This window comes from Phoenix dactylifera, chromosome 9 (assembly GCF_009389715.1).
Source record: "Phoenix dactylifera cultivar Barhee BC4 chromosome 9, palm_55x_up_171113_PBpolish2nd_filt_p, whole genome shotgun sequence".
Classification (NCBI taxonomy): Eukaryota; Viridiplantae; Streptophyta; class Magnoliopsida; order Arecales; family Arecaceae; genus Phoenix; species Phoenix dactylifera.
The window spans coordinates 22,602,983-22,628,132 of record NC_052400.1 but is presented as its reverse complement, the minus strand read 5'-3'; the positions used below and the strand labels follow the sequence as shown (position 1 = coordinate 22,628,132).

At 41.8% G+C, this 25,150-nt stretch overlaps 2 protein-coding genes across 6 annotated transcripts; both read right to left on the bottom strand.

Annotated features, from left to right (window-relative positions):
- Positions 1 to 9,099: 9,099 nt before the first annotated feature.
- Positions 9,100 to 12,932, bottom strand: LOC103718531 (EIN3-binding F-box protein 1-like). The gene is made up of 2 exons (XM_008807401.4): positions 12,535 to 12,932; positions 9,100 to 11,831 (listed from the first exon to the last, which is right to left on the bottom strand). The coding sequence occupies exons 1-2, from the start codon at positions 12,557 to 12,559 to the stop codon at positions 9,874 to 9,876; spliced, it is 1,983 nt and encodes a 660-aa protein (XP_008805623.1). The 5' UTR covers positions 12,560 to 12,932; the 3' UTR covers positions 9,100 to 9,873.
- A 4,775-nt stretch (positions 12,933 to 17,707) lies between these two features.
- On the bottom strand, positions 17,708 to 24,386 carry LOC103718530. 5 transcript variants are annotated; one of them, XM_039130522.1, is made up of 6 exons: positions 24,278 to 24,386; positions 23,989 to 24,113; positions 22,569 to 22,827; positions 21,749 to 21,839; positions 18,469 to 18,535; positions 17,708 to 18,372 (listed from the first exon to the last, which is right to left on the bottom strand). In XM_039130522.1, exons 2-6 carry the CDS (start codon positions 24,049 to 24,051, stop codon positions 18,319 to 18,321), a joined length of 534 nt encoding a protein of 177 aa, XP_038986450.1. In that variant the 5' UTR covers positions 24,052 to 24,113; positions 24,278 to 24,386; the 3' UTR covers positions 17,708 to 18,318. The 5 variants fall into 5 exon arrangements, with proteins under 5 accessions (XP_038986450.1, XP_038986453.1, XP_038986454.1 ...); XM_039130525.1 differs by having other exon boundaries at positions 22,569 to 22,822; XM_039130526.1 differs by having other exon boundaries at positions 22,569 to 22,822; positions 23,989 to 24,143; positions 24,278 to 24,348.
- Between the last annotated feature and the right edge of the window lie 764 nt (positions 24,387 to 25,150).

Genomic DNA, 25,150 nt, shown 5'->3' with positions numbered 1-25,150 from the left:
AGTGACCTTACGCATAGCATCACCTCGTACTCAAGCACCCCCCCACCCCGGGATAATATTTTCAAGATTGAGGATACAATAGCCATATCTTCTCAAATCGAAACGGGTTGTGATGACAGATTTTGGAAATAATGCTAAGCAAGAGAAGACAATGATTCGAAGCAATCCGGAAAATGTGACAAATCTGATAGGTGAGAAAGCACTGGACCCAACTAGCAGATGCTACGACCCTATCAATCCTCTCCCACACTCTAGCATGGCCAGTATAGTTGTTGCACTAAGTGAACCTCGGTCTAGAGAATCTAAGATCTACCAACCCACTCGCCGCCATGAAGTCACGGAACTCTCTTCTTTGTACGTTATCAGTGTAGGTCTTGCCTCCTCTCTTGTTTATGGGCCCCTAGATGCAGTTGAAATTCCCAGCAATCATGGATGAGATGCCGATGCCCTGTGCGGTTAGTCACCTCTCCCCAAAGGGCCCTCCTCACTCTGTAGTCAGTACTGGCATACACACCCGACAAGATCCAAAGGAGTTCATTGGGTTCTGAAATTACCATTACAACTTACTGAGGTAGTTATGAAACACATCCACAGTGGCTATGCCCCGCTTTTATAGAACAATAATATTCCCTGATAGACCTTACGATTCAATGGCAGAAGATTCCCAGGTTGCTAGAAACCGACACTATACTCGGAGAAGGCTATTTCCAAAGAGTTGCATCTCATACAAAAAAAAATATTCGGGCCATGAACGTGAATGAATCTCTTAAATGAGGCAGTAAAGGAGGGCTTGCCCACCCTCCTGTAATTTCACACAAGAATCTTCATTCTTCAATGCGCGATAAAGAGGGACTCTGCTCCTCACTACTCGAAGTCCCCTTCCCAGGCTTTTCTTGCTAGGCCGACCCACCCTATCCATCACTCCCAATTTCAAGGCATTCTTTGCCCTCCTTACCGTTGTTGCGTGATCTCCCATCACAGCCGAGGAGAGTTGGTTTGGGTGCCCACTGACAGGTCTGCAGCTATCTAAGACCTCCCCATCAGCCAGTGCCAGCGCCACCGCCAATTACAGAGCTGGCTTAGCTAGCATTTGGCCGTGAGCCATCACCAACAAGAGGGGCCACCTCCTAAGTGGCCTCGGAGGTCGGAGAAGAAGCCCCCAGCGATGCCGAAGAAGAGCCGGGGATTGCTGGAACCAGAGGCTCGGTCATCGGGGTCGCCGTCGACGCTTGGGCGAAGGGATGGGCAACGCTTGGCCCCGCTTGCTAGGGCCTTGCCCACCTTCGAGTCTAGGCTCGGGTGACTAGGACATGCTGGGCCCAATAGCCAAAGCGGCCCGAATCCACCATTCGTTGTCGCTGGGCTCCTGGCCCTCTTGAGATTCAAGTGGCCTAGGCCCATGTCCACCATCGTGATGTATGAGATGGCCTAAACATCACCCGATCCAACCCCGCTTGACTCCTCTGTCGAGTCAACAACATCGTTCAAGGGGTTGAAACTCGAGCCTGTTCAATGACCCACCTAAGTTGCCCAAGTACTAGTGCCTAGGTCAGCACCATCTTCAGCTAACCAGTCTTTTGGGGGTGAGCGTCGGCATGCCACCTTCGCCGACTTCTACCACCCTTTCGAGTCCGACGACGAGCCAGGGGAGCTCTAATATTTACGGGGGAAACATGGCCGTGAGGACAGCGAACTCAGCCCAGACAATTTTGGGCTTGACTCGATCGTCTTCTCGGTCGCGGTGGGCTCTTCATGGCTCTCGGTAGCCGGACTTTTGTTGTTGCCAACCAAAGGCCAAAAACCGGCCTCTGAGCCAGCTTATTAGAGCTGGAGTCAGGCTTGTCACCGCCCCCCGGTCACCACCCACCTCCACCACCATGGGAGCCGGGGACTTCGACCGATCCTGTAAATCCCCCACCTTCACCACCAGCTTCATTGCTGGAAACTTGCAGACATCGTCAGCATGCCAGATTTGCCCACATTGATAGCAAAAATCTGGGATGTTCTCATACACGAACGATTACCACAAAACCCTATTTCGTCCCTTGAGCTGAATCCCCGGCAACAGTGGCTTGGCGGCATCAATGGCCACCTTGACTCTAGCAAACCCCATCTTCCTCTATTGGTCGGTGATGCCGTCCACGGCCAACGGACGACTTGCAACAATGACGATCTACAAGATCGTCTCCTTCTCCCAATACTCCATTGGGAGTTTTGGCATCCATATCCACACCATCATTTTGACTGTGTCTGGGCCCGGGACAAAGTCGGGAGCCCATGGCTCCATTGCAAGCACCTGCCCTGTACCACCCAAGGGCGGTCGGAGAGAGCATTATTCCGGTCGGCCTCCGACTTGAACCTCACCATCAGGTGGTCGTCGGCGAGTGGAAAATCCTCCACCTCATACTGGAGGTTCCCACGCATCGCCATATCCCAGGCCACCTACTTCGCCGAAACCCGTCTATCTATTAAAAAAATTATGCTAAAGGTATAGCTGGAGGAGGTGAATCCTAGAAGTCTTGACGATGGGTCGCATCTCTTACCACAGGGCGAGATGCTTCATCGTAAAAATCAAACATTTCCATGTTTTTTTTAAATATTTTCTTTTATGGTTGGAGACTGAGGGGGGAGGAATATGGGCTCCCGACTGACTTTCAGGTTCAAAGAACTATTGGCGAGGAGGGTGCAAGGGTTGGGCCATTTGGTTTACCATTTCGTTTGTTGGAAAACTGTAGGTCGACGACTCCGCCTACATGGTGGAATTGGAGAGCGAGCAGGTCTTCATGGTCATTGTGCCGTGGAGGGCGGGCAATGCTAGATCAATCCAATACTTCAATATGGTTTGAGGAATAAATTTGAGAAGAATAAGCCAAAATTTTATTGATATTGTAAAAAAAAAAAAAAAAGAAGGGAATAGGGGAAGAAATAGAGTGTATTTACTACTCTATAGATTTTATGATGATTTATCTTTTATCAATAAATAAAATTATTCTCTCTTTTTTTGTGCATGCAATTAAGGGTGAATAGAAAAGTTAGCATATATGATAATTGGTTCATGATGCGTAAAAAAGAGAATAAGGCTGCCCTTACACCTCCCCCGGACAGAATTATCCTTTTGGGGACTCTTGGTGGGATAGGCTAGAATTTCAGCTTGGAGTGGAAGGAGAACGGGAGCATGAGTCAGAAGAGCAAGAGCACGTGGTTCGCAGCCCCGACCGCAGGATCAGGGGGAAAAAAAACTCGAGGGATCAGAAAGAAAAAAAAAAGAGAGGCTTATCAAGGTCTTTTTCTTGTCCGCAAGGAGCGGGCTGCTGGACTCGCTTCGCTCGCTCCCTCCCTCCCTTCACGCCCCGCTTTGATCTCGTTCCATCCCGCAGGAAGTTTCCAAACAAAAGTAAAAGAACTTAAGAAGTTTAGGACGACCACAAATTCCAAAATTTAAACTTTAAATTTGCAACTATATCTAATCTAATCTACAATTTAATTTAGACCTGGAAATTGCTTTAGTGCGTCTGCTATGGTAAAAAAAAGTTCGGTGGACAAGTCCATCGAAAAATAGTCACGATATCTTAGTATTTCTAGTACATATCTCGTGTACCCCTATAAAATGACAAAAGTAGCACCCAACTCTCCTAATAGCCGTAGTAATGGCTGATTAGTTCTAGCCATCTTACAGTTCAACTCACAATTGCTTCTAATTAGTTCTAGCTCATTGCAAGTGTTCTACCTTAGTTGCTGTTATAGCTGGCTGCACCCATCTCCGTCTCTTCTTTTCTACCTTAAGAAGTCTGCTTCTTTGTATTGCCACCTTAACACCCCCCCCCCCCCCCCCCCCCCCAAAAAAAAAAAAAAAAAACAAAGTTGCTGCGCTTATCTAAATTATGTCCGAGGCAATCCCATCCTTTCTCGCCATATGGAAACAATAGAGGCTGCTAAAGCGGCATGTAGTTTCATAGATCCTAACTCCCTGGATTGCTTCCTGATAATTATATCTTGACCTTTTTAATCCTCAAAACCATCTCCATTAATCATCATCAGTGCGGCAATTTTATCGCTTGTCTGCAAAATATACTGCATTTCGTCAAATCTGCGATCACCAAAAAGTCCAATGTGCGAGTCTATTATCTGACCATGATCTAACATGCCAGCATTGGGGTTGACGTATTCAGCATTGCCGGCTGTTTTGTAAGAATCATTTTTCCTAATATTATTCGCAGCTCCTCCCTTTGTTAAGTTCTTCATTTGATCGTCCAATTCATTCTAATTATAATGGATACACACGCACGCACGCACGCACACACAACCGTGCAAATTTGGGTGCACGTATGTGCGTGAGAGTGAGCCGATCCCCACTCCTTATATTTAACTCTAAGAGCATCCATCCGTCAAAGAGTTTAGAAAGCAATTCAGGGGCATCCAGCAAGCATGGCAAGCAGAACCGTCCATCTTTGCAGCACAACCCAAAAAGCTCACCGTTGGAGCTCTCTCATCTAACCGCATTGTGAGCATCGCCATACATATAACAAATATTTGCACTGCTTATTTGACGTGATAGCTCGAACGATAGATTGTACATCTTCCTACCAGTGCTTGTTTAGTTGTCACAATCTCTATTCCGCATCTTAGTCTTTTTTCATGTTGTTGGAATCTCGAATCATCCGTTGATTATACTTTCTATAGGAGGTCCCCCTGCAAAAGATTGGCTTTTTCTTTCGACGTGCTCTTTATCCGGCACTAACTTCTTAGCCTTCGGAAATAAAAGGAGATTCTTTAACCAGAAAGAATTCAGTTCAGATGTAGAATGGCATAAGAGGACATTAAGATGGAAAGAATTAGTGATAGGTGGTTGTGCTTGGTTCACCCGAAGCAAAGAACTCTCCCTCTTATGAGGATTGCAGGTGAATTCTGCATCCTAAAAGGAATGCCGAGAAAGAAATACGAGAGACACCATTTTTAAGTTGCTTTTTTAAGATTCACCACAAACGAGTCCTCGTATACTCTCTCCGTTTAAGCCCCAACGAGACGTCAGGCTAAGAATCCAAATCTATTTAAATCTAATCACAAGTATCATGATCGGCCCGTGGTCAGCTTTAGAAAGCATGTGCTGTAGTGTCCTCTAGTCTATATGAGTTATGGTCCGGATCTGCTCTAATACTATTTATCAGAAGTCGGAATCTCACCTAAAATAGCTAGTCGGAAGGTATTTTTGGAATTTCTCAGCTCTGTATAAATACTCAAGATCTTTTCGATGATAACCAATGTGGGACTAAATATATATCCGCATGATCCTCATACAACTAAATTTGTAATTGGGAGGTAAAAACAAAAGAAGTGCGGCCCCTTCAAAATAAAATAAAATAAAGTTTACCAATTGCCGCCCGTTCACACTCTGTTCTAATAGACCAGAAGGCGGGTGCCAACAGGTGCTCGCTTGTTGTGCCACGAGGGGAATATGCGCAAATTTGAACGCAAGAGGCACGTGGCTGAAGCCGCTGCCTCCTTCCACGGTCAAACGGCCCTTCAGGCACTTCCGAACATTGTAATTAGGATGGGGGATGAGGATGGGATCCCTATGTGAGATGTGCTTGGATGCTGAGGAGACTATCGGCCATGTGCTGCTTCGATGCCCGATAGCAGTGCAGTGTTGGAGATTAGCCTCGGCGCTACTTCCTCCCTTGTGGGAGTCGGTGGAGGATCTGCTGCGGTACTTGCATGAGGTTACTCGGAGGCCGGGGGATGCTGAGACAGGTTCCATTGTGGCTTACCTAGCCTATCATATATGGCTGGCTAGGAATGACCGTCTCTTCGAGGGCGGACGGTTACCCCCACGGATTGTGATGGAGAGAGCACTGCGGCAGGCAGCGGAGACATCTATGTTGGCCACGTCGGCTTCACTTGGGAGGACTAGGGATATCTGGGGTACCTGCACTGCTGATTCAGCGTCCAGGTTTCGTTTCTTCTCTTGGGTACCCCCACCCCCTGGCTATCTGAAGGTGAATTTCGATGGTGGTATGGCGGAGGATGGCACATCCGGGGGTGTGGGTTTCGTGATCAGGGACCATCGTGGTACACTCATCGCGGCTGGAGGACGGAGTATCTTTGGCTGTTCGGTGGTGGGAGCAGAGGTGCAGGCTGCTTGGGAGGGAGTTCTGGTCGCGAGACGGGTCCTGGGGGCCGACAGACTTGTTCTTGAGGGTGATTGCTCGACAGTGATTGACTGGATACGAGGTGTGGACACGTATGGGGATGGTCACCCGCTGATACGGGATATACGCAGTCTGGTACGCGAATTGATCTCCTGTCAGATCGCCCATGCCTACCGAGAGGCGAACAGTGCAGCAGACTGGGTCGCCTCCTATGTTGCCCGGCATACTGGGGAGGCCTTCTAGTCTAGATTAGAGGGTGTTCCACATGCTTTATTTTGTCTACTTTTCTTTGACATGTCTGGATGTATTCACGTTAGAGGTATATGAATGAAATACCGTTTTGACCAAAAAAAAAAAACATTGTAATTAGGTTGTCCTTTTTTTTGAAATAAGAAAAGAAAAGAAAACCTTCCATAGGCGACCGTCGAGGAACAATTCAATTTGGCTACGTATGTTCCCGTGAGGATCCAGCAACAACAGCATACATGGAAATATGACATGTAAGATGCACTGCTATATCATATCCCCCCCCCCCCCCACCAAAAAAAAAAAAAAAAAAAAAATGCACTGCTACAGTATCTTTAAAGAGTGAAAGGTCATGAAAATACAAAGCTTCACAATGCACTCTTCCCAAATTTGAGTTATGTAGTCTACCAAAAAAAATTGAGTTATATAAAAATTATATTTCTTGTTAATGTATAGACAAAATTTAGGATCAGCATACGTTGAGCGTGATGAGCGAGGGCACGATCACAAACCGTGTTACATGGACACATCCAAGTGATTAGGTCATAGAAACACACTTTCATCAAATAGAGAAGAGTTGGGTCTAGCTCCAGATATTCACAATTTCATATCCATTTCACACGTATAACATATTATAACATCATGAGTCATAACTCTTTTTGCACAAATAACTATTAGAGAGGGCTTCTACAACTTTGATGAACGAGAAACTATGCTCAACAAGTGCAGTATCACGATGATCCAAGTATATTACATATAAATAATAGCTATTAGGTGATTGGTTGATATTTTATAGTTACCACCATCTTATATATAATTCTTTTCAACACTTTTGCAATTGAGTGGTGGTTTTATTTTAAGGAGTTAGCTCGACATCTTAGACGGCTTACTATTTGGGTCCTTTCACAGATGGTGTCCTCCAATGGCTATGAGCATAATTGGTCCACATTCGTCCTAATCTACAATAAACAGAGGAATCGTCTCATACAGAAATGCACAACGATCTTATCTATGTGTACTATAATCTAAAATTGAGGCTTAAGTACATTGAAGAAGAAGTAAAGCTAAAGTATAATGATTTGCTCCAAAATAATTTTGTGCGGGATGATGAGGATCTGATGATTAATTGGCTTGAGGGCCAGCAGCGGAAGCCAGAGCTCAACGAGCTAACAAAGTTTAATCAAAGCAATGGAGGTTATGGATGAGAAAAGTGGAGAGGAGGTGAATTCATATAATTAGATTGGGGTCGGCCAAATTGGGTCCAAATCTTGGGAGGAGCGAGGTAATGAGTCGGGTCGAGTCAGGTCAAACCCGAAGCACCCACTATCTTAAGGATTTTGTAACTATTTGTTGGTGGTGACTTGAGGTCAACAATTTGAATTGGGCATTTGCCCAATTGCCATGCCCACCCTTCCTCCTAACAAGCTAGAGGTTCCTAGTTCAGGTCTTGGACGGTGCATCCCAAGTATTTGGACCAGGGTAATTTAAAACTGAATGGCTTTCCCGAGAAAAAAGGTTTAGTAATTGGTAGAAAGACCTGATTGTATCCTTACGTGGAACTGCTTGACCAGAGTGCATCATAACTGTATCTTGATTGGTTAATTTATTGTTACTAAAAGCGGCTTACTAAAAGAGAGGATGATGTACTTACCATCATTGACTAGGTTAGGTTATTTGTTCATGCAGTTCTACAAGATTTTGTATGGCAAGCTGGAGCATATCATCTGGAGACCAACAGAAGCAGCTGCTAAATCTTCGCTGCGCAGGACAGCAACTTGCAAATGTAATAATTAGTGCTTGTAGCTCATCCCATGCGCATCCACGGCCACGGGCCAATGTGAGAGGACCCAGTTGCTGCCGCCACCGTCATCCATCTGTCAAACCAGTTTGCGAGGTATTCAGGTGTATTTATATGAGGAGCATCATTCAGTCTAACATAGTAACGTTCTCACGCCAACTCAACACCCATTCCAATCAAATCATAAGAAAATCCTGCAAGTCATTCACTTCAAGCAATTGATAAAATTAAAATCAAACAACGGTTTGGGAAGAAAGGAGGGACTAATCACACTTCTCAAGAAGACCAACAGGTGCAATGGAGGTTGCAAAGGACAATGAAAAAAAGAAAGAAAACAAAACAAAGCTTTTAACATGCAACTCACATCTATATAAATAGCAGTAAAATTGAAAATCAACTCCACGTAAATGCCAACTAAGCAACAAACTGAACAGCCAACAGATCAATCTCCAAGAGTCATCATGCTTGTGAATCATCAACAGGCAATACACCTCGCAAATCAGCAAAATGTGGTTAGCATGCCCAGAAGATTCAAATCCACGGAAAGATTACAATGCCCAACATCATCACGACTTATCATACCAGACTACAGTTAAAAGTTGCTCGAGTTGATAAAGAGAAACTATTATTTCTTCCCATCACATGAAACAACCTGAATCTGATCACACTTTCATTGCTACCAGGACCATCAAGCATCACTCAGATCTAGGATCAACATTACAGTTATACTACAAATGTCTCCCAACGTTGAGCTAGCATAACACTCTGTGCAAGAGACCCCAGCTGCCTTCAAACATAATCCAAACAGGGTGCATGAGCACAAAACTCCAAATTCATAAAAACGAGATTAGAAAACACATTTCCGAATCAGTCTCGGACAACATATGAAAAATCATTAAACACCGGACATGTAACATAACACAAGAATTATTAATTATAAGAAAGGTTGCAAAGATTACAGTCCTCAGCCATCAGCCTGCAAAAGTAGGGCTTGGTGAAAAAAAAACAACCAAACTAGGATGTCATGGCACGCTCTAAGAATGTGCTGCCATAACCAAAGCCCCATGGATCTCAGGCATCCAAACAGAACTGCGCAAAAGCAACCAGTCAAGACCAACACTAACAAACAACCGCACAAACCCAACTGACACAGAGGACGTAAGCCCAAACTGGAACAACACCTACAAGACCTGACTGAGACTTCAGATGCAAGCTTGAACTACCAATGAGCCTTGGCCAGAACACCGGAGCAGCCATGGATGTCGCTACCCCCAGCGATACATAACCAGGACCCTATAAAAAACCCACTAAATATGAGATAAAAAAGAAAAGCAAAGACTCAAAGAAACCATTATGAACCAGGACCAGGTACAGTTGTAATCTAAAGAACCAAGGCCAGGATAGAGGAAAGCTAGCCAATTAGTGGCAGCAAAACACTCTGAAACAGGTTTCCCCTGTAAAAGAGGAAACTCTGCAAAAATTGAGGCTGGTCAGAGGTCCCTGAAAAACAACATGTCCTGTGACAAAGAAGAAAGCCCATTGCCCAAAACACGAGCCAAAAACTAACTGAAATTTCAACCCTGCTGATACTAATGCTGATTTTATGTGTCATCTCGTGCTGGAGGCCCCAATCATTGGACTGACTGGAGAATCTCCTGCATCCCTTCTTCCTCGGTCTGTCTTCTAGTAAAGGATATCACACCACCATAGCTTCTCCTCAAGTGCTCCAATCCCTTGAGTACTTATCAGGTTGCAGTTTTGAAGGTTCAGCCCTACTAGTGACCTGCCCATATTGCCCAAGAATGGCAGACTCTTTTGGGTCAGCCCAGAACATCCTGCCAGAGAGAGGACTCGGAGTTTGAGCTGCATAGCATACGCCAGGACAGCAACACCATGGTCACTAATCGTGCACCTCGACATATCAAGGTCATCAAGCAAAGAACAGCAGTCTGCAATTGCCAAGAGGCTCTTATCAGTAACATTCTTGCAACTTTCAAGATTAAGCATCTGGAGAGTAGTTCCATGTGCCTTTGCCAGTGCAGTAATGGCAGCATCAGTCAGATCCACACAGCCACTTAGATTGACAGTAACCAATCCCACTGAACTCTCAATCAGTGGCAGAAGCCCTGCATCAGTCGCACCAACTAGCCCGCTCAAATCTACATGCTGCAGCTGTGGGCAGATCTTCCCAACCACTGCTAGGCTAGTGCCAGTGAAACCTGGGCAGTCACGAATGGTCAAGGACCGAAGAGACATGCATGAAGGAAGCGGGGACGGGCAAAAACTTGTATCATTGATCCCAAAGCATTTCACCAAGGATAGTGCCCTGAATTTTGCATTGCAGCTAAGAAGAAAACCAAGAACACCAATGAGACTGATCCGGTTGCACTCCTCCAGATGCAGATTCTCCAGAGCCCTAGCTGTTTGAGCAAAAAGTTTCAGGCCAGAATCTGACAGGTAGCAGCACCTGCTGAGGAACAGCTGCTTCAGACTTGGGCAACCCTTTGCGATGGCTTCAAGGCCCAGATCGGTAACCCCGTTGCAGGAGTCGATGGTGATGGACTTCAATTTCTGCAAGCCAAGAGCATTGCTCATAACCCAGAATCCCCTCTCGCTCACATACTGGAGGCCGGTAAGGGCTAGATCAGCAACAGCCTTCCCATAGTGCCCAATGACAGCAAGAGACGCATCACTAATGTTTATGCTCTGAAGATCTATCCTTGCGAGGGAAGATGAAGCTGCAGAGACCAGGCTTGCAACTCCTCGGTCGCCAACACCAGGGCAGTCCTTGATAATAATAGATTTCAACTTTGGGCAGCAGCGGCCAATAGCATGCAGACCTTCGTTGCCGATGCTTGAGCAAGACTCTATCGTTAGCGATGTCAACTTGGGACACTTCCGAGCAACAGCTATCAAGCCCTTATCTGAAATTGAAGGGCACCTACAAAGGTCTAGCTTTTCCAGCATGGGGCATCCATTAGCAATCTCTGAAAGACCAACATCACTGATGAAAGGAATGTTCCACATCGACAGAACCCGGAGGGAAGGGCAAGCATGGGCAACTGCAGAGAGTCCGGTATCAGTTAGTGGACGAGTTGCATTGCTTCCTTGGATGTAAAGCTTTCCCAGCCCGCCATGGCCACCGACCCCAACAGCCATAGCAGCAAGTCTCACATCTGTGGCTTCCTTTGCTTTTAAGTACCGAGTTAGATATCCAGCCTTCTCAGGTTCTTCTTCCTCGTCTGTACTCACAGCATCGTTCAGATCTGGCAAAGGATTCTTCAACAAGTCGCCATTGCTGCTGCCGTTCTTCTTGTTAGCAGCGATCTCAGAAGCCCGGATGCTGCTCAGAAGCATAAGCCATCGCTTGGATACACAGGCAGAGTTGCTCCTCTCCCTGCTTCCTGGCAATCGCCTGAGAATCTCGAAGAGGCACTCATCGGGAAGAACGTCGATGGAGCAGAGCTTCTGCTTGGGCTTCTCAGCGCCCTTCTCCCCTCCTTTGAAGACGAAAGGAGCGGTGACCCGTGACCTCTTGCGAGGCGGGCAGAAGACATCGACGTTAGGAGCGAGAGACAAGAGGAGGCTCGAATCCATGAGGTTTGAGAAGAGAGGGCCCGCGGGACAGAGGTCATCGCTTCCTAAGAATTAGAAAGGGAGAAGGGAGGGTGAGGCCACTTCCAACAAATACGGCTCGCCAGGGGGTTTTAATTAAGAAAAAAACAGGAACGACGAATCAGTAAAAAAAAAAACCTAAATTCACCGTCGATCAATCCACCAAAAAAAAGAAAGAAAAAAAAGATCCATTACAGAGGAAGAAAGACCCACATAATTATCATCTGGAAGAAGCCAACTCGTGAGAGCCTAAAAGAAGACGATGAGATCGTTCTGCTTGAAAGTTAATAATCAAAACGACATAAATTCCAGATCTGCAAAACCATACAAGAAGAGAAACCATAGATCTACCATCCAGAGCTCAAAATTCAAGCCGATCCGCACCAAAGGCTTCTATACTCGACATAAATATACATACGCCAACAAGTTAAATCAAGCGCAGGCAAGAAAACAACAAAAATCATCGAGATGGAGAGGAACGATCTTAAATCAAAACCACAAAATCGATCGAGAAAGGAAAAGAGAATACACCAAAGAAAGTCCAAATCAAAGTAACACCCAAGTCGTACGGGAGGAGAACAGATCAACAGATCGAACAATCAATCCTGAATCAATACTTGACAATCGGATCTAATATACATCTTTTAATCGGATCAGATAGAAAGAGGTCTAGTTACGGGTCCATAGAGACATCAAGATAGCGGGGGGAAGGGAAGGCCGGGGGAATACCTCCATACTTGACGAGCGCTGGCATCGCTGCAACCCCAAGGAGAAGCCGAATCCAACCACCGAGGGAAACAAGAAAAGATCAACAAGAAGGAGGAGGAGCAACACCGCCGCCACAGGATCCGCGAATCCTTGGATCGCCGAGTGCATCACCGGGCAAGAATCCCCGCTCTCATCCAAGAAACCCTACTTTGATGGGGCAAAAAAAATAATAATAACGGAAGAGATGAGGAGTGCTTTTCTTTTAATTAAAAGAGAGGGGGGGAGTGATGAGATGGGATGAAATTAGGATGGCGACAGAAAAGAGGAGGAGGGGATGGATGGAGTGTGGGCCAGAGGAGAGCGCGGGCATGTGGGTGTGTGCGAGATGCTGTGCACCGTGGAGGCAGAGAGAGAGAGAGAGAGAGAGAGAGAGAGAGAGAGAGTTGAAGCGGTCGGGACGAGGACACGTAATTGGCTACAGGTGCATTGCATCCGTCTCGAAACCGCGGATTCGCACCACCTAACCCCATCGCATACACGGAATGTAGAAAAACCGGAAGAGCACCGCAACCCGCTCCCGCTCTTTCTTCTCTCCCATCGTCAGAAGCTCGGTACATCCCCCTTGGACAGGCCCGTCGACATTTTTTCTTTCTTTCTTTGCTTTCTAGTTTCTATCCCCCGCTCTCCTCCTCGTTGTTTCTTCCTTCCTTTACTTATCTTTTAATTTTATTATTGATTAGACCCGGTCCCACCCTGCAAAGCTTCGCTGCTATCCCCGCACCATTATTGCTTTCCCGGGTTTCATGATATCCCTCTTTCCGGCCAAAGAATGATTTACCCTCTTTTGCGAGTCAACCGTTAGGTCGCTTAGATGATCGTGGACGCATATTATCTACGCGATCTAACGGTTGACATCACAGAAAAAAAAATTAAGTTTTTTTTTTGAACAATCAAAAAATTAATTGTCTGTCACGACATATACAACCTAAAATTAATGGAGGACGTTAATGTCAGGAGCCCTGCCGGTGGGCGGGTCGCATTTCCTTCCATTGCTCCAGGAGGTGGAGGTAAAGATAAAAGTTTGATATAAATATGCGGAGAGGCTGGAAGGTGGGGATTGATTAAAACCGTAGCGTGTTTTGAATATGACTATGACCCTAAGTTCTTTCTTAAAAATATGATATGACCGATAAAATGGTTCCAAAGACCTCCCATATGAAGCATATATAGAAGAAAGACAAAAAGAAAAAAAGAAAAAAAAAAGAGCAGAACTCTATGAATGGAGACATATATCTCTCTCAAAGTTTGTATTATAATAACAAAGATGTGTAGTAATGATTTTTTTTTCCAAAAAATCACATATATATGAGTGCAAATTCATATATACAAAAAGGGGATAACATATATCAACTTTCAGGTTTTCAGCATAGAATTTTGGATATTTACCTTCAAATTTCAGAAAAGCCACGACTGATAGAGGATAAAGCAGTCGACAGTCAATAAGTTTTTAACTTATTCGAGCTACCGCCTAGCACTCGTTCAGGCGGTGTCACCTTTGCTATCTGGACAAACGGGCATGGGTTTGTTTGATTCCAGCTGGAATGCGTCCTCAAAAGATGAGTTAGATTATCCTAGAAGATGGAGATTAGTATCTTCTAATCTCCAAAATGAATATTCAGGCCATGGCTAGAATAATATAGGTGAGTGAAAAATGATCACGAGGTCATTTATACAAAGTCAGAATTTTGAAGGGACATAGGTATTTGGAGGGTATATAAATGCAAATAATCTGGAGGGTTTCGCATTCACTTCTTCACCCAAGACTGGTGGCGGCTGAACTCGATGCCGAAGTTTGCCTCTGCTATGTATATTTTAACAGATGAGGGACTGAGATGAAGAGAAAGAAAGGCCAGGAGCTTAATAGAAAAAGCAGGGACCGACCGGTGCAACACAAAATTCTACACCGGAAGCTAAGCTCCAAAAGTTTGCCTGGGTAATCTTAACGGTCCATGTTTTAAATTTATACATCCAAGTGGCGCAAATGAGTTTTAGCGGTGCAAGCTTAAAGAGCGAAGGATACAAAGAAAAGATAAAATAAAATAAGGATGCAAAACTGGTGTCCCGAGCTCTCTCTGAATTACAGGAGCTAACAATATGCCAAATTCAGCTGCATGGGGCAAGTGCCAGTTGATGCTCTTGACATATATATATTAACATCTTCCATCCAAACCGGCTTTTCTCGTCAATAATCCGGTGAGCTGCATGCAGCTGCTGCAGCTGCGCACGTCGATAAACAAACAATCCACTAAAAGACTAGAGAAGCCCGAGCAAGGCTACCATTCTATCTGTTTCTCTTTTTTTTTTTTTAAGACGAGGCCCCTTGTTTCTTTTCAGCTCCACTTGAAATATTTTATGAAACCATGGGGTTACATCAACCTTCCCCTTGCATTATACAAGTAACATGCACATTGTAGCTGTGCATGCATCATTGACAGTAATGTCTTCATTGCCACTTGATTGACATCTTATATTTATTACTTTCGAGAGGAAGGACTAAGATGCATGTACTAGATATGTCTCTTCAATCATGCTCGCGTCATGCTCCAGCCCTCTCGTCGCCATCCATTAGCGATATTAGTCACCAGAATCAGGTCCTGCCGGGCGTTCTCGCCCATTTATCACGACTTTTCGTACCCACATGCACCAACCCCCCCCCCCCCCCCACACACACACACACAAAAAAAAAAGAAAAAGAATCCAGCCTTGGATTGCTATACACGAGAGCCCAAGACTACAGGCCCCACGTGGCAAGCCCTTCTGATTTCTTTTCTCATCACTTTGGTGCTGAGGCAAAGCATCTCGATAATATCGGGTACCAAGAAAAACATAAAACAATTATATATATATATATATATATATATATATAAATAATAGAGAGAGAGAGGAGGAGGAGAGGGGGGGGGGGGGCGCCGGGACCACACTTCTTCCACACTCAAATTTAATCAGATTTATAAATTAGATAATAAAACTTTTATATTAATAATTTTAAATTATTAAATGTAATTTACTGTTACTTACACATTAAAAATTATATGATTTGAAAAGTTCTAACTTATATATTAAATAATCCAAAAAAAATATTATTAAAATTATCTAAATTTTTTTCGAATAATATTAATGTTAGAAATCTTCAAATCATATAATTTTTAATATGTAAGCAATTTAGAGAAAGTAGGTCACATCTAATGGCTTGTATCATCGATGTAGGGTCTCCATTATCTGATCAATACCTGATTGGATCTGAGTGGAAAGTTTCTCGAGCATGCCAAGTCTAGCACTGTATATGTGTCGGGGCAGTATTAAAATTTAGAGAAAATTACATAAACATCCTCTCAACTTTAGGCCAATCTCAAAGACACCTCGTAAATTTTAAAAAATTTCAAATCAGTCTCTCAAGTTTGCAAACTATTCCAAACCGATTCTTCGACTTTACAACCAGTAGACACTGTGTTAGTCTACCATTTCAATTAATGAAAATGCCCTTCCCTTCTTTTAGCCTATTTCAACTTTAAGATTTATACAAGTGGATAAATAATCCATCAAACATATAGTCACTTTGAGATCTATGTAGGCGAATGAATATTCAGATAATTCATGCAATTACTTTGAGGTATGTGCAAATGGAAAAATATTTGGATTGCTTTAAGATTTGTGTAGAGTGGATGAATAATTCGATCATCCATTGATCGCTTTAATATATATACAGGTGGATGAATATTTGGATCACCCATCACACATATCTCAAAGTGCTCCAAATTCCTTTATTCATCCACCTGCATAGATCTCAAAATAACGAATGCATGATCTAGATATTTATCTGCTTGCATAGATTCAAAACAGCTGCGGATGATCTAGATATTCATCTATCTGCACAAATCTCAAAACAACCACGAATGATCCAAATATTTATCTATTTGCATAGATCTTAAAGTGTTCCAGTGGATGATTAGGATTATTCATCCATTGGCACAGATCTTAATGCATTCTTGGATGATATAGGCAAGTGGCTAATTTAAAATCGCTAAGACAAGATCAATTCGTCCCATACACTAGGTCTTTTCTACTTCCAAAAAAACTGGCTTAAGGTTACGAGTAACAATTTATGACCCTACATGTCAATCCGGCCTGCGAACGACCTGCTTTAAGCAAATTTTGATTTAACATAAATAGATTTGAATCATAAATGGATCAATCTGTTTAGGCCTATTTGTTAAACGTATTGAGTTCATAAATTGAGCCATTAAACATGTTTAAAAACTATTGAACCTATTTCTGACATGTTTAATCCGACTTACTTAATCTGTTTAAATCTATTTAACTCATTAAAAACTCGTCTAACCCGTTTAACCTAATTTGATCTATTTAATAAATAAATTAAATGGGTCAAATCACATCACGTGTTTAATAAATGAAACAGATTCATATTTGAAAATTTCACTTATTTAGTACACAAGTTGGATTTAAGTTGATAAAATTTTACTCTAACTCGTATCTGACCTGACTCAACCTAACCCGACTCGATTGCCACCCCTACTTAAGATACCCAATGCAAGTCTAAAAGATTTTGAAGTTCCATAACTCTCTTTATTATCTAATTATCAATATCTTTTTTTTCTAAGTTATGTTTTTACAAAAAATATTAAAGTGCAAGTACTAGAGGAGTCCAAGTGTTATAACAATTGAAATAGACAAAAAATAAAATAGACAAAAAAATAAAATTAATTTTTTTACGAGTATACCCTTCTAAATATATAAAAATACATAAATATCCTCACCAAATTGCTATTCATGTATACCCTTATAAATATTTATTGTGACATATCTATCTATTAAGAATATTTCAATTTTAACCACATCAGATGACTTACAAGTACAAAGAAAAAAAAACACAAAATAAGTATTTTATTAAAATATACATGTAAATATCAATTTTAGAAAGGTACAAATTTGAATATTTAGAAGATCCTCAAAAAATATAAAAATCAATCCATTGAGTCTATCATCACCAATACTCGTCCTATGACAAGATCTAAAATAGCGGTTCTCACATGTTTACTTTGCCATAATGTAATGATATCAATGGATACATATCAAAATGATATTATTTAAAAGAATATTAAAACTACCAACAACATTTGATAAGATTGATGTGCATTTGAAGCTATCCATACTGGTATGTAATATGGTATTCTTAGGTTTGCCACATACCCCTAGTTGCGAACCAAAATTATTCCGACCTGAGCATGTAATCTCAACATTCAGAGTCCAAATCATTGTCAAGCACACAGGAAACCTCCCAAACACCTGCATTACAATTTCAAGCAGAAGGCAAACCCCTTCGGACTTGGCATGGCAACAATAAGACACAGAAGGCTGTGGCGGGACGGCAAAATGGATCATAGACTCGGCATCAGCAAGGTAATTTCTACAAGCATGCCACGGAATAGCTTTGTGCTAAGCAGAATGTGATGCCGCCGGTCTAACAACTTGCCAATCGGCGAGCATACAAAAACACTAAGCAGGGCGAAGCCTGTTTCAGAGCTTACAACGATGCTGGGGAGGTAACTTGCTACAGGAGGAACGTAAAGGGAAGGAAAAAGGAGGGACAAGATATCAGTGGTAGCGTACATGTAGCAGTTGATGTGGAAGAAGGATACCCATCGTCATCTAGTATTATCAAAGACCATCTATAGGAGTCCCCATCTGCTTGACAGTCCACACAACGTCTAAAGCAACTTGTTTCGCCTAATCATACAGACCCTCCTGCTCCCAGATGTCCACAAGGAAATCTACCATCTCCTGCCACCACAGAATTATAACAAGCAAAAAATATCAGATGCCAGAAATGTTGTCTTCAGCTATACAGCCTAATGCATTGCAAGTTAAAGATCTTACAGATAGAGGGATGGGCTGTGGAAATGGCTTGTTGGTCCCCAGCAAACTGTCATATGTTGCATTCCAACTGCAACCACAAATGTTAAAAAGTTTGATACAAGAAATCTAAAAGGGAGCAAGAAATTCGCAGTATATTCTTTCTTCCAGTTACAGAAAAGATTTCTATCTTTAGCAGCTTATGATCCAACCTGATTCAAGAGAACAGCTAATGATGAAATGATCTTTATGAGATAGGATCAGCAAAATGCAGCCACTTTTACAGATGTAGGCTACTTAAACATGGATCAAGGAGCTGGTCCAGATTGTCTAAAGCAGGCAGAGCACTTTGGACCAAGGAAAGTTGGCAACCATTATAATATTACCTAATCAAAGTACAGGGTACAGAGTATTTGATACGACATGCTAGTGGAGATACGGCTCTTTATTTAAAGAATTATTTTCGTGCTTACGTCATTTGCTTTCGCGTCCTTTACTCATTCATTTTCTTTTATCCCGGAATGTTCGGCCGAACATGTACAAGCTCCTTCTAATGGAAAAAGAAAATGGAAAGATTTATAATCTCGAGAACCTTTCAACACCGCGGGGCGATTTCCTTTTGAGCCCACTTCCATACTGATTGGAATAGCCCAAAATGCACCTTTCCCCGCTTTTTCATGGTAAAAATTCTAATTAAGATACATTATTAACTTAGAAGTTCTGTTGTTGCTGGCATTCACAAAATTTATTAGCAGGGAGACCCAGGATGCACCTATGGTACTTGCATTATCCACAATCATGACAATAGAAAAAGGTGCTCCATAGAATACTTCATTCAAGTACTACAATTTCTGGGTATAGCAAATATCCTCTATGGTGTTGCCTAGCTGATACCCAACAACAAAAGAGCTTCTTCAATCTCTCAGAACAGGCCTTGTTTCCCAGACCATATGTCAACAATAATTGCATAAAAGCCATTGCCATTTTGGCTTTCATGTTCAACTAGCATGAAAACAACCTTTTTGACAGTAGTTTTTATTAAAATGCATCACTTACTGAAAACAGCATTTGCTGAACAGATCAATATGTGACGCGGATGGAAGGAATAATTATGTGGCAGGAGGATTGAAAAGAAGATACGTGATATGTGGAATGAGTTTATTTTGCTGGCTTTGCCTTCCTTACATAATATGTAAGGAATTGATAAGCGATTCCTCCAGGCACAGGTGCTCTGAGGTGGTTGATACACTGCAATGAAACCCATCAGAGTCTTCTGAAACATGCTAAATATAGCGTGCAACTAATTTGACATAGCCTCCTAACCTTCATTAATAAATGACAATGAAAGACCTTAATAAAATCCATCAACAAAGTAAAAAACCATATATCTCTTCACTGAGAACTCATCAAAAATCGAAATGAGCAAACCAAACACACAAGTAAAATGATATCAACAGGTTCACTCGCAATAAATTTTATTCTTACTGCAAAACCCTAAGATAATTGTTTTTCATAAAATGAAAATATAAGTTTAAGAACATCACAAAAAGTCTCATATCTACTGGCTATAGGGATAGAATAAATTTCAGGAAAACTATGATGGCATAGAACTAAAAAATATTTCCATCAAAAATAGGGTTTCAGTTCCAGGTATTTTTTTAAAAAAGTCAGTTAGAAAGCAGATAATATTATTGGATATATAGCATTTTGAAATAAATTAAATCTAAAGGATGCCTAGAAAAGTCAGATCTCCTTTCTAGAGCCAAAAATAAGGGTTTCACTAGCTTCTAAACAAGAACAAACAGATCTAGAAACCAAGAATTGGGTTGTTCGGTGTCTAATATTTGAAATCTCATAAAAGATCTATAGTGAAGTGCAAAAAAGAGAGAAATCTTCCACATATAATGACTAAGGAGTGGCTACAATTCACGTTCAATACCTCTGTAATTTTTATGTGTCATTTAATAATTATCTAAAAACATCTATAGCTTGGAACAGTTTTGAACAGTTTTGTTTGGTTGAGCTATATACACAATAAAAAAGCATATTTTGTATCCATAGATCAACTATTTTTTACCTTGATGGAACAGTAATGGTTTCATCTTGAATTCTGTTGTAGCATACTTCCATTAATAATATAGATAATGATAGCAACATTCCCAAAGCTCTGATGGTATGTCCCATCGAGTTTGCAGCCAGGCCTCACCCAATCTAATTTGCAATTATTCTTCACCCCCATGTGGATCAGATCATATGGGGTCCTATCTAATCCCCGTACTCTCTCTCTCTCTCTCTCTCTCTCTCACACACACACACACACACACACACACACTCAAGTCCAAATGCAACTCCCAATCTATCCTCAAAGTTCTGGACCTAGGGCAGAGTCACATAGGCACCAAGGAGGGTCATGCGCCCTTGGCACATGATTATTTCTTTAATAGGGCACATGATTAACCCCCTAAGTCCAAAACTTTTATCTAATGTGCCCCCCCCCCCCCCCCCCCCCCACACACACACACAAAGTTTCAAAATAAAATAACTCAAAATAACTTGCATTGTTAGACTTCCACTACTTCTTAAAGTGATCCTTTGACTCTTTCCCACATTTAATCTCGGAATTTTTGAGATCCCATGACCAAAGATATTTCTCATTCCAATAACTGCTATTGAATAGGCACCATATCTCCTTAGACTCTAAATAGTCAATTTCAAGAGATTTTTATCCATGTCAAGGACTAGAGACTAAATTACTAAAGGTATCTTACTTGGTGAATGTTGATTGAGATTATCTCCCTTGCTCACGGCCCACACTGACTCTCTTACAATCTGTCTTGAAAATGTTTCAGGTTCTTTTGATAGAAATCATGGGCTTTTCCTAGAAAAAATACGTGCCTCTCCAAGACATTTTTTTTTTTTAATTTAATAGCCACACCCCCAAACCCCACCCCCCGGAAAAAAAAAGATAAAAACATTTGACTTCCAAAATAACCTGGTGCTGCATGCATCAGTATATAATACACACATGCACATATACATACATACAAACATCAATATCCATATCCATAACCATATACATACGTACATACATATATGTGTATTATATACTGATGGATGCGCGCGCGCGCACACACACACACACACACAGACAGACATATATATATATATATATATATATATATATATCGACTGTGGTTGCCAGCATATTTACTCTAAATCTGCTGAGCGGTAAATACAATATGACTTTGGCTACTCAAAGGTAATAAAATGCAACTAGCATGGTACAGAAAATTAACATACATACCTTAATTCGGGTTCTCGGACCTGTTGCAATTGGGTCTCAGGTCTTCTATTTCCAATCCATTGCTGCCTGGTTTGATTCCAGAGAAGAAGACCTGCAATATATATGTTCCAATATAAAATATAAAAGCAAAAGCACATCTATTTCCATAAGATCAACGAGCACATAATATTATTTCCATTTCTTGAGTAGCATTTATAGCAAAAAAAAATTATATCATTTGCTTGCATGATTTTTAACCCAAACTAAGATTAATTTTGGTAGCAAAATTACCTAAAATTTCCCAGAGATGAAGTTCACATGTAACTGTAGCACATCTCATGTAGTTCACTTATTCCTAGATGCTTCCATTTCCATGTGCAAACACTTAATTCAATATCATGAGGGAAAGATATTCAATGACAGCTTAAAATGATTATAAGATGAGGAGGAGGGCATACTGTGCAAACACTAAAACTACAAGGAACTTCCAAGAGCATGGCCATGTTTGTCAGCGACAGCAGATCATAGTCTTTCTAGTTCAGGTAAAAAGGACTGGCTTTTTGCCAATCTTTATTTTTTGTTGGTCATCAAGATACCAGCAACACAATATTTAGAATGAATGACAAACACCAAATCCTCTCAGAGAAATTTCTATCAATTTTCTTTGTTTCTTTCAAAAGGAGAACATGAGTAGCCTTTCTGTTGATCATTCTTCAGACGCATCCCATCCTCAGGAATGGAAGAGGATGTGAAGAGCAAAGTGAACAAGTAATGAGTAACTACCCTTGCTACGCCATGTAGAAATTGTAATACAAGATCCGAAGATTAAATTTTCCCTTACCATGATTTATAAATTCGGAAGGGTTGCTGGTGCTTCCTGCTCCATGGTGATCAAGGTTCTGTGTTGATATGCTAATTGAAGAGATGCTCCTTTGAGATTGCACACCACTGTTTTCCATCTCATATGTGCTCGTACTCCAAAAATCATCAGACACGCTGGGTTTTTTTATTGTCCGGCCTTGGATTTTCAAACCCTTTGATGGTTCGTCAACTGCAATAATTGGAGTGGGCTTAGCACAGCATCCAAGACAACCTCTGCTCTGTTACAAATCAGGTTTAACCAAGTAAATGATTAGAATCAGTTGTAAAATATATATATATATATATATATATATATATATATATATATTGATAAAATATATAAACAGAAAATGAAAGAAACATCACAGAGACATTCAAAAATAAGCATTTGCTTTAGTCAATATCTTCTTTCATATGACTATCTTGTGTGCATGTGTGCGTGCGCGCGTGAAGAGAGAGAGTTTGCTACATTTGATGGATCTCCACTCAGAACCGGTCAAATCTGGATCGGATAATGAGATCCCACATCGATAATCCAAGCTGTTATATATAATCTACTATCTTTAAACTGCTTATACTCCAAAAATCATGTGATTTAAATATCTGTAGTCTATACATCAAGTAGACAAAAAATTAAATAGTTTAAATAATATTAAATAATAATTTTTTTTTATTGCTTGATACATAGGGTAGAAGTTTTCAAAACATATATTTCCGATGCACAAGCACTTGACACATAGGCTAGGAGTTTTCAAATCATATATTTCTGATGCACAAGCAGTCAAGAGATGGTAGATCACATCCAGCAGCTCGGATTATCAAGGAGAAACCCTACTGTGCGTATATATGTATTAATATATACCTTGTGTGTGTGTGCTTTAGGATGCATGATGCAACTTTTCATAGCCCTCTGTGGGTGCTTCACGATACACATTTAATAGAGATTTTCATTATTTCCTCAAATTTCATGGCTAAGCTTGAAATATTTGTAATGAAGAACCTATCGATCCATCTTAAGCTGAGAATGGAGATCCATCTTGCCCTCAGACTCTCTATAAGTACCCCCACCCCGAACAACAAGGAAATCGGCTTCATCCCAGACCAGGTCCTCCTCCCCATCAGCATATCATAGTCGTCTAAGAAGGTAGACCAAGTTCTACTGAAGATGGTTTCAACAAAAGCACCGACTTTTTTTTTCTCCTTTTCTTTTGTTTTTTGAAAATAAAAAAAAGAAAAACAGGCACATAAATATCGCAACCACGAGGATTCTTGGCCTCGGCTTCGAAGCCAAGAAGGTGGAGATCGAGAGGCGAAGGGGGAACGGAAGCAAAAGAAAAGGAAAAGAAGGGAAGAACCCCGAAGAGATCCGATGAGAGAGGAGATGAGACGACGCTAATTACCCCATGCAGGCGAGAAGCTGAGAGATCCAAGAAGACGCAGATCTGCTGAGAAGCATCTAGCATCCGGACCGAGACCCACCGTCCACGAGCACCGCCGGATCTCCGCCCACCATGCCAGGTCCGTCCTGCGATCGGATCCGGGAAAGGACTTAGACCTAGATTTAGGGGAAGAGGGAAGAGGTCGGCGAGATGGGGATGATCCCCAACTCCAGAGCTCTATTTTTTAAATCTCAAATCGAAAAGGAACGACGGGCAACAAACAAATTAAATAGAGGGGAATTGCTCCCACCTTCCCTTGTTCCACCTGAACCGATCGCCTCGGCTCCTTATTCGTGATATATTTATTCCTCCGTTTTCCTTAAGTCGATATAATTGTTTTTGGTTTTTAAACGGATATTTAAAGGAATAAAATGACGATAATGTAATGGATCGATGGGCGACGCACCAGGGGCTCAGTTGACGTTTCAGTTACTGGTGATTACGTTGACCCACCTTCGCTTCCAATCGAATTTCGACATGACATCGGCAGTAGGAAACGCGAGTATGAGAAAGAAACGTGCGAATCCACGCACGCCACCCACGCCGGTTAGCTCCAGAGAAGTCGGTGCCGTCAATCTCTCTCTCCCTCTCCCCCCATGGTCATAAAGACTTCCGGCTCCGGCGGGGCGCGTTCCCGCCCGTATCTCCTCCACGACGCTGCGTCGATGCGTGCCAGAGAAACATATATAAAACGGTTCGACATTCTTGTGTCTGGTATTTGGGGCAAAAAAAAACGTAGCGTTTTGCTTGACGAATGTCACTAAAAACAAGCTCGCCAAAAATTTAAATTGAATGAGCTCTGTCCAAATAATTGTTTCTTTACATTTTATATTAGTCATAAATAACAGGTTCTAAAATTTAAAACGTGACTTTTATGAAAAAGGAGGAGGAATTTTTCCGTTCTTCATAAAATCTACTCTATAGGCAATCATATTTTATAATTATCCGTTTTAGAAAAACTTTGAAATAATCGGAAAAAAAAACTTTGAAAACTGGATCCTTTTCAAGAAATCAATTATTATTCTTGATCTAAATTATAATTTGAAATCGTACAAATTATAATCGGGATAATATTGCATCAACACTTGCTTGATACCGGCAAATGGTTGAGATCAAACGTTGA

Coding starts and splice junctions, on each gene's coding strand:
- LOC103718530 (XM_039130522.1), bottom strand. CDS start 24,051: ATGCTAGATGCTTCTCAGCAGATCTGCGTCTTCTTGGATCTCTCAGCT. Junction 18,536..21,748: donor GTCCGAGAACCCGAATTAAG/GTATGTATGTTA, acceptor TTGTGGTTGCAG/TTGGAATGCAACATATGACA. Junction 18,373..18,468: donor CACAGCCCATCCCTCTATCT/GTAAGATCTTTA, acceptor CTGTGGTGGCAG/GAGATGGTAGATTTCCTTGT.
- LOC103718531 (XM_008807401.4), bottom strand. CDS start 12,559: ATGCCAGCGCTCGTCAAGTATGGAG. Junction 11,832..12,534: donor AGCGCTCGTCAAGTATGGAG/GTATTCCCCCGG, acceptor TCTAATTCTTAG/GAAGCGATGACCTCTGTCCC.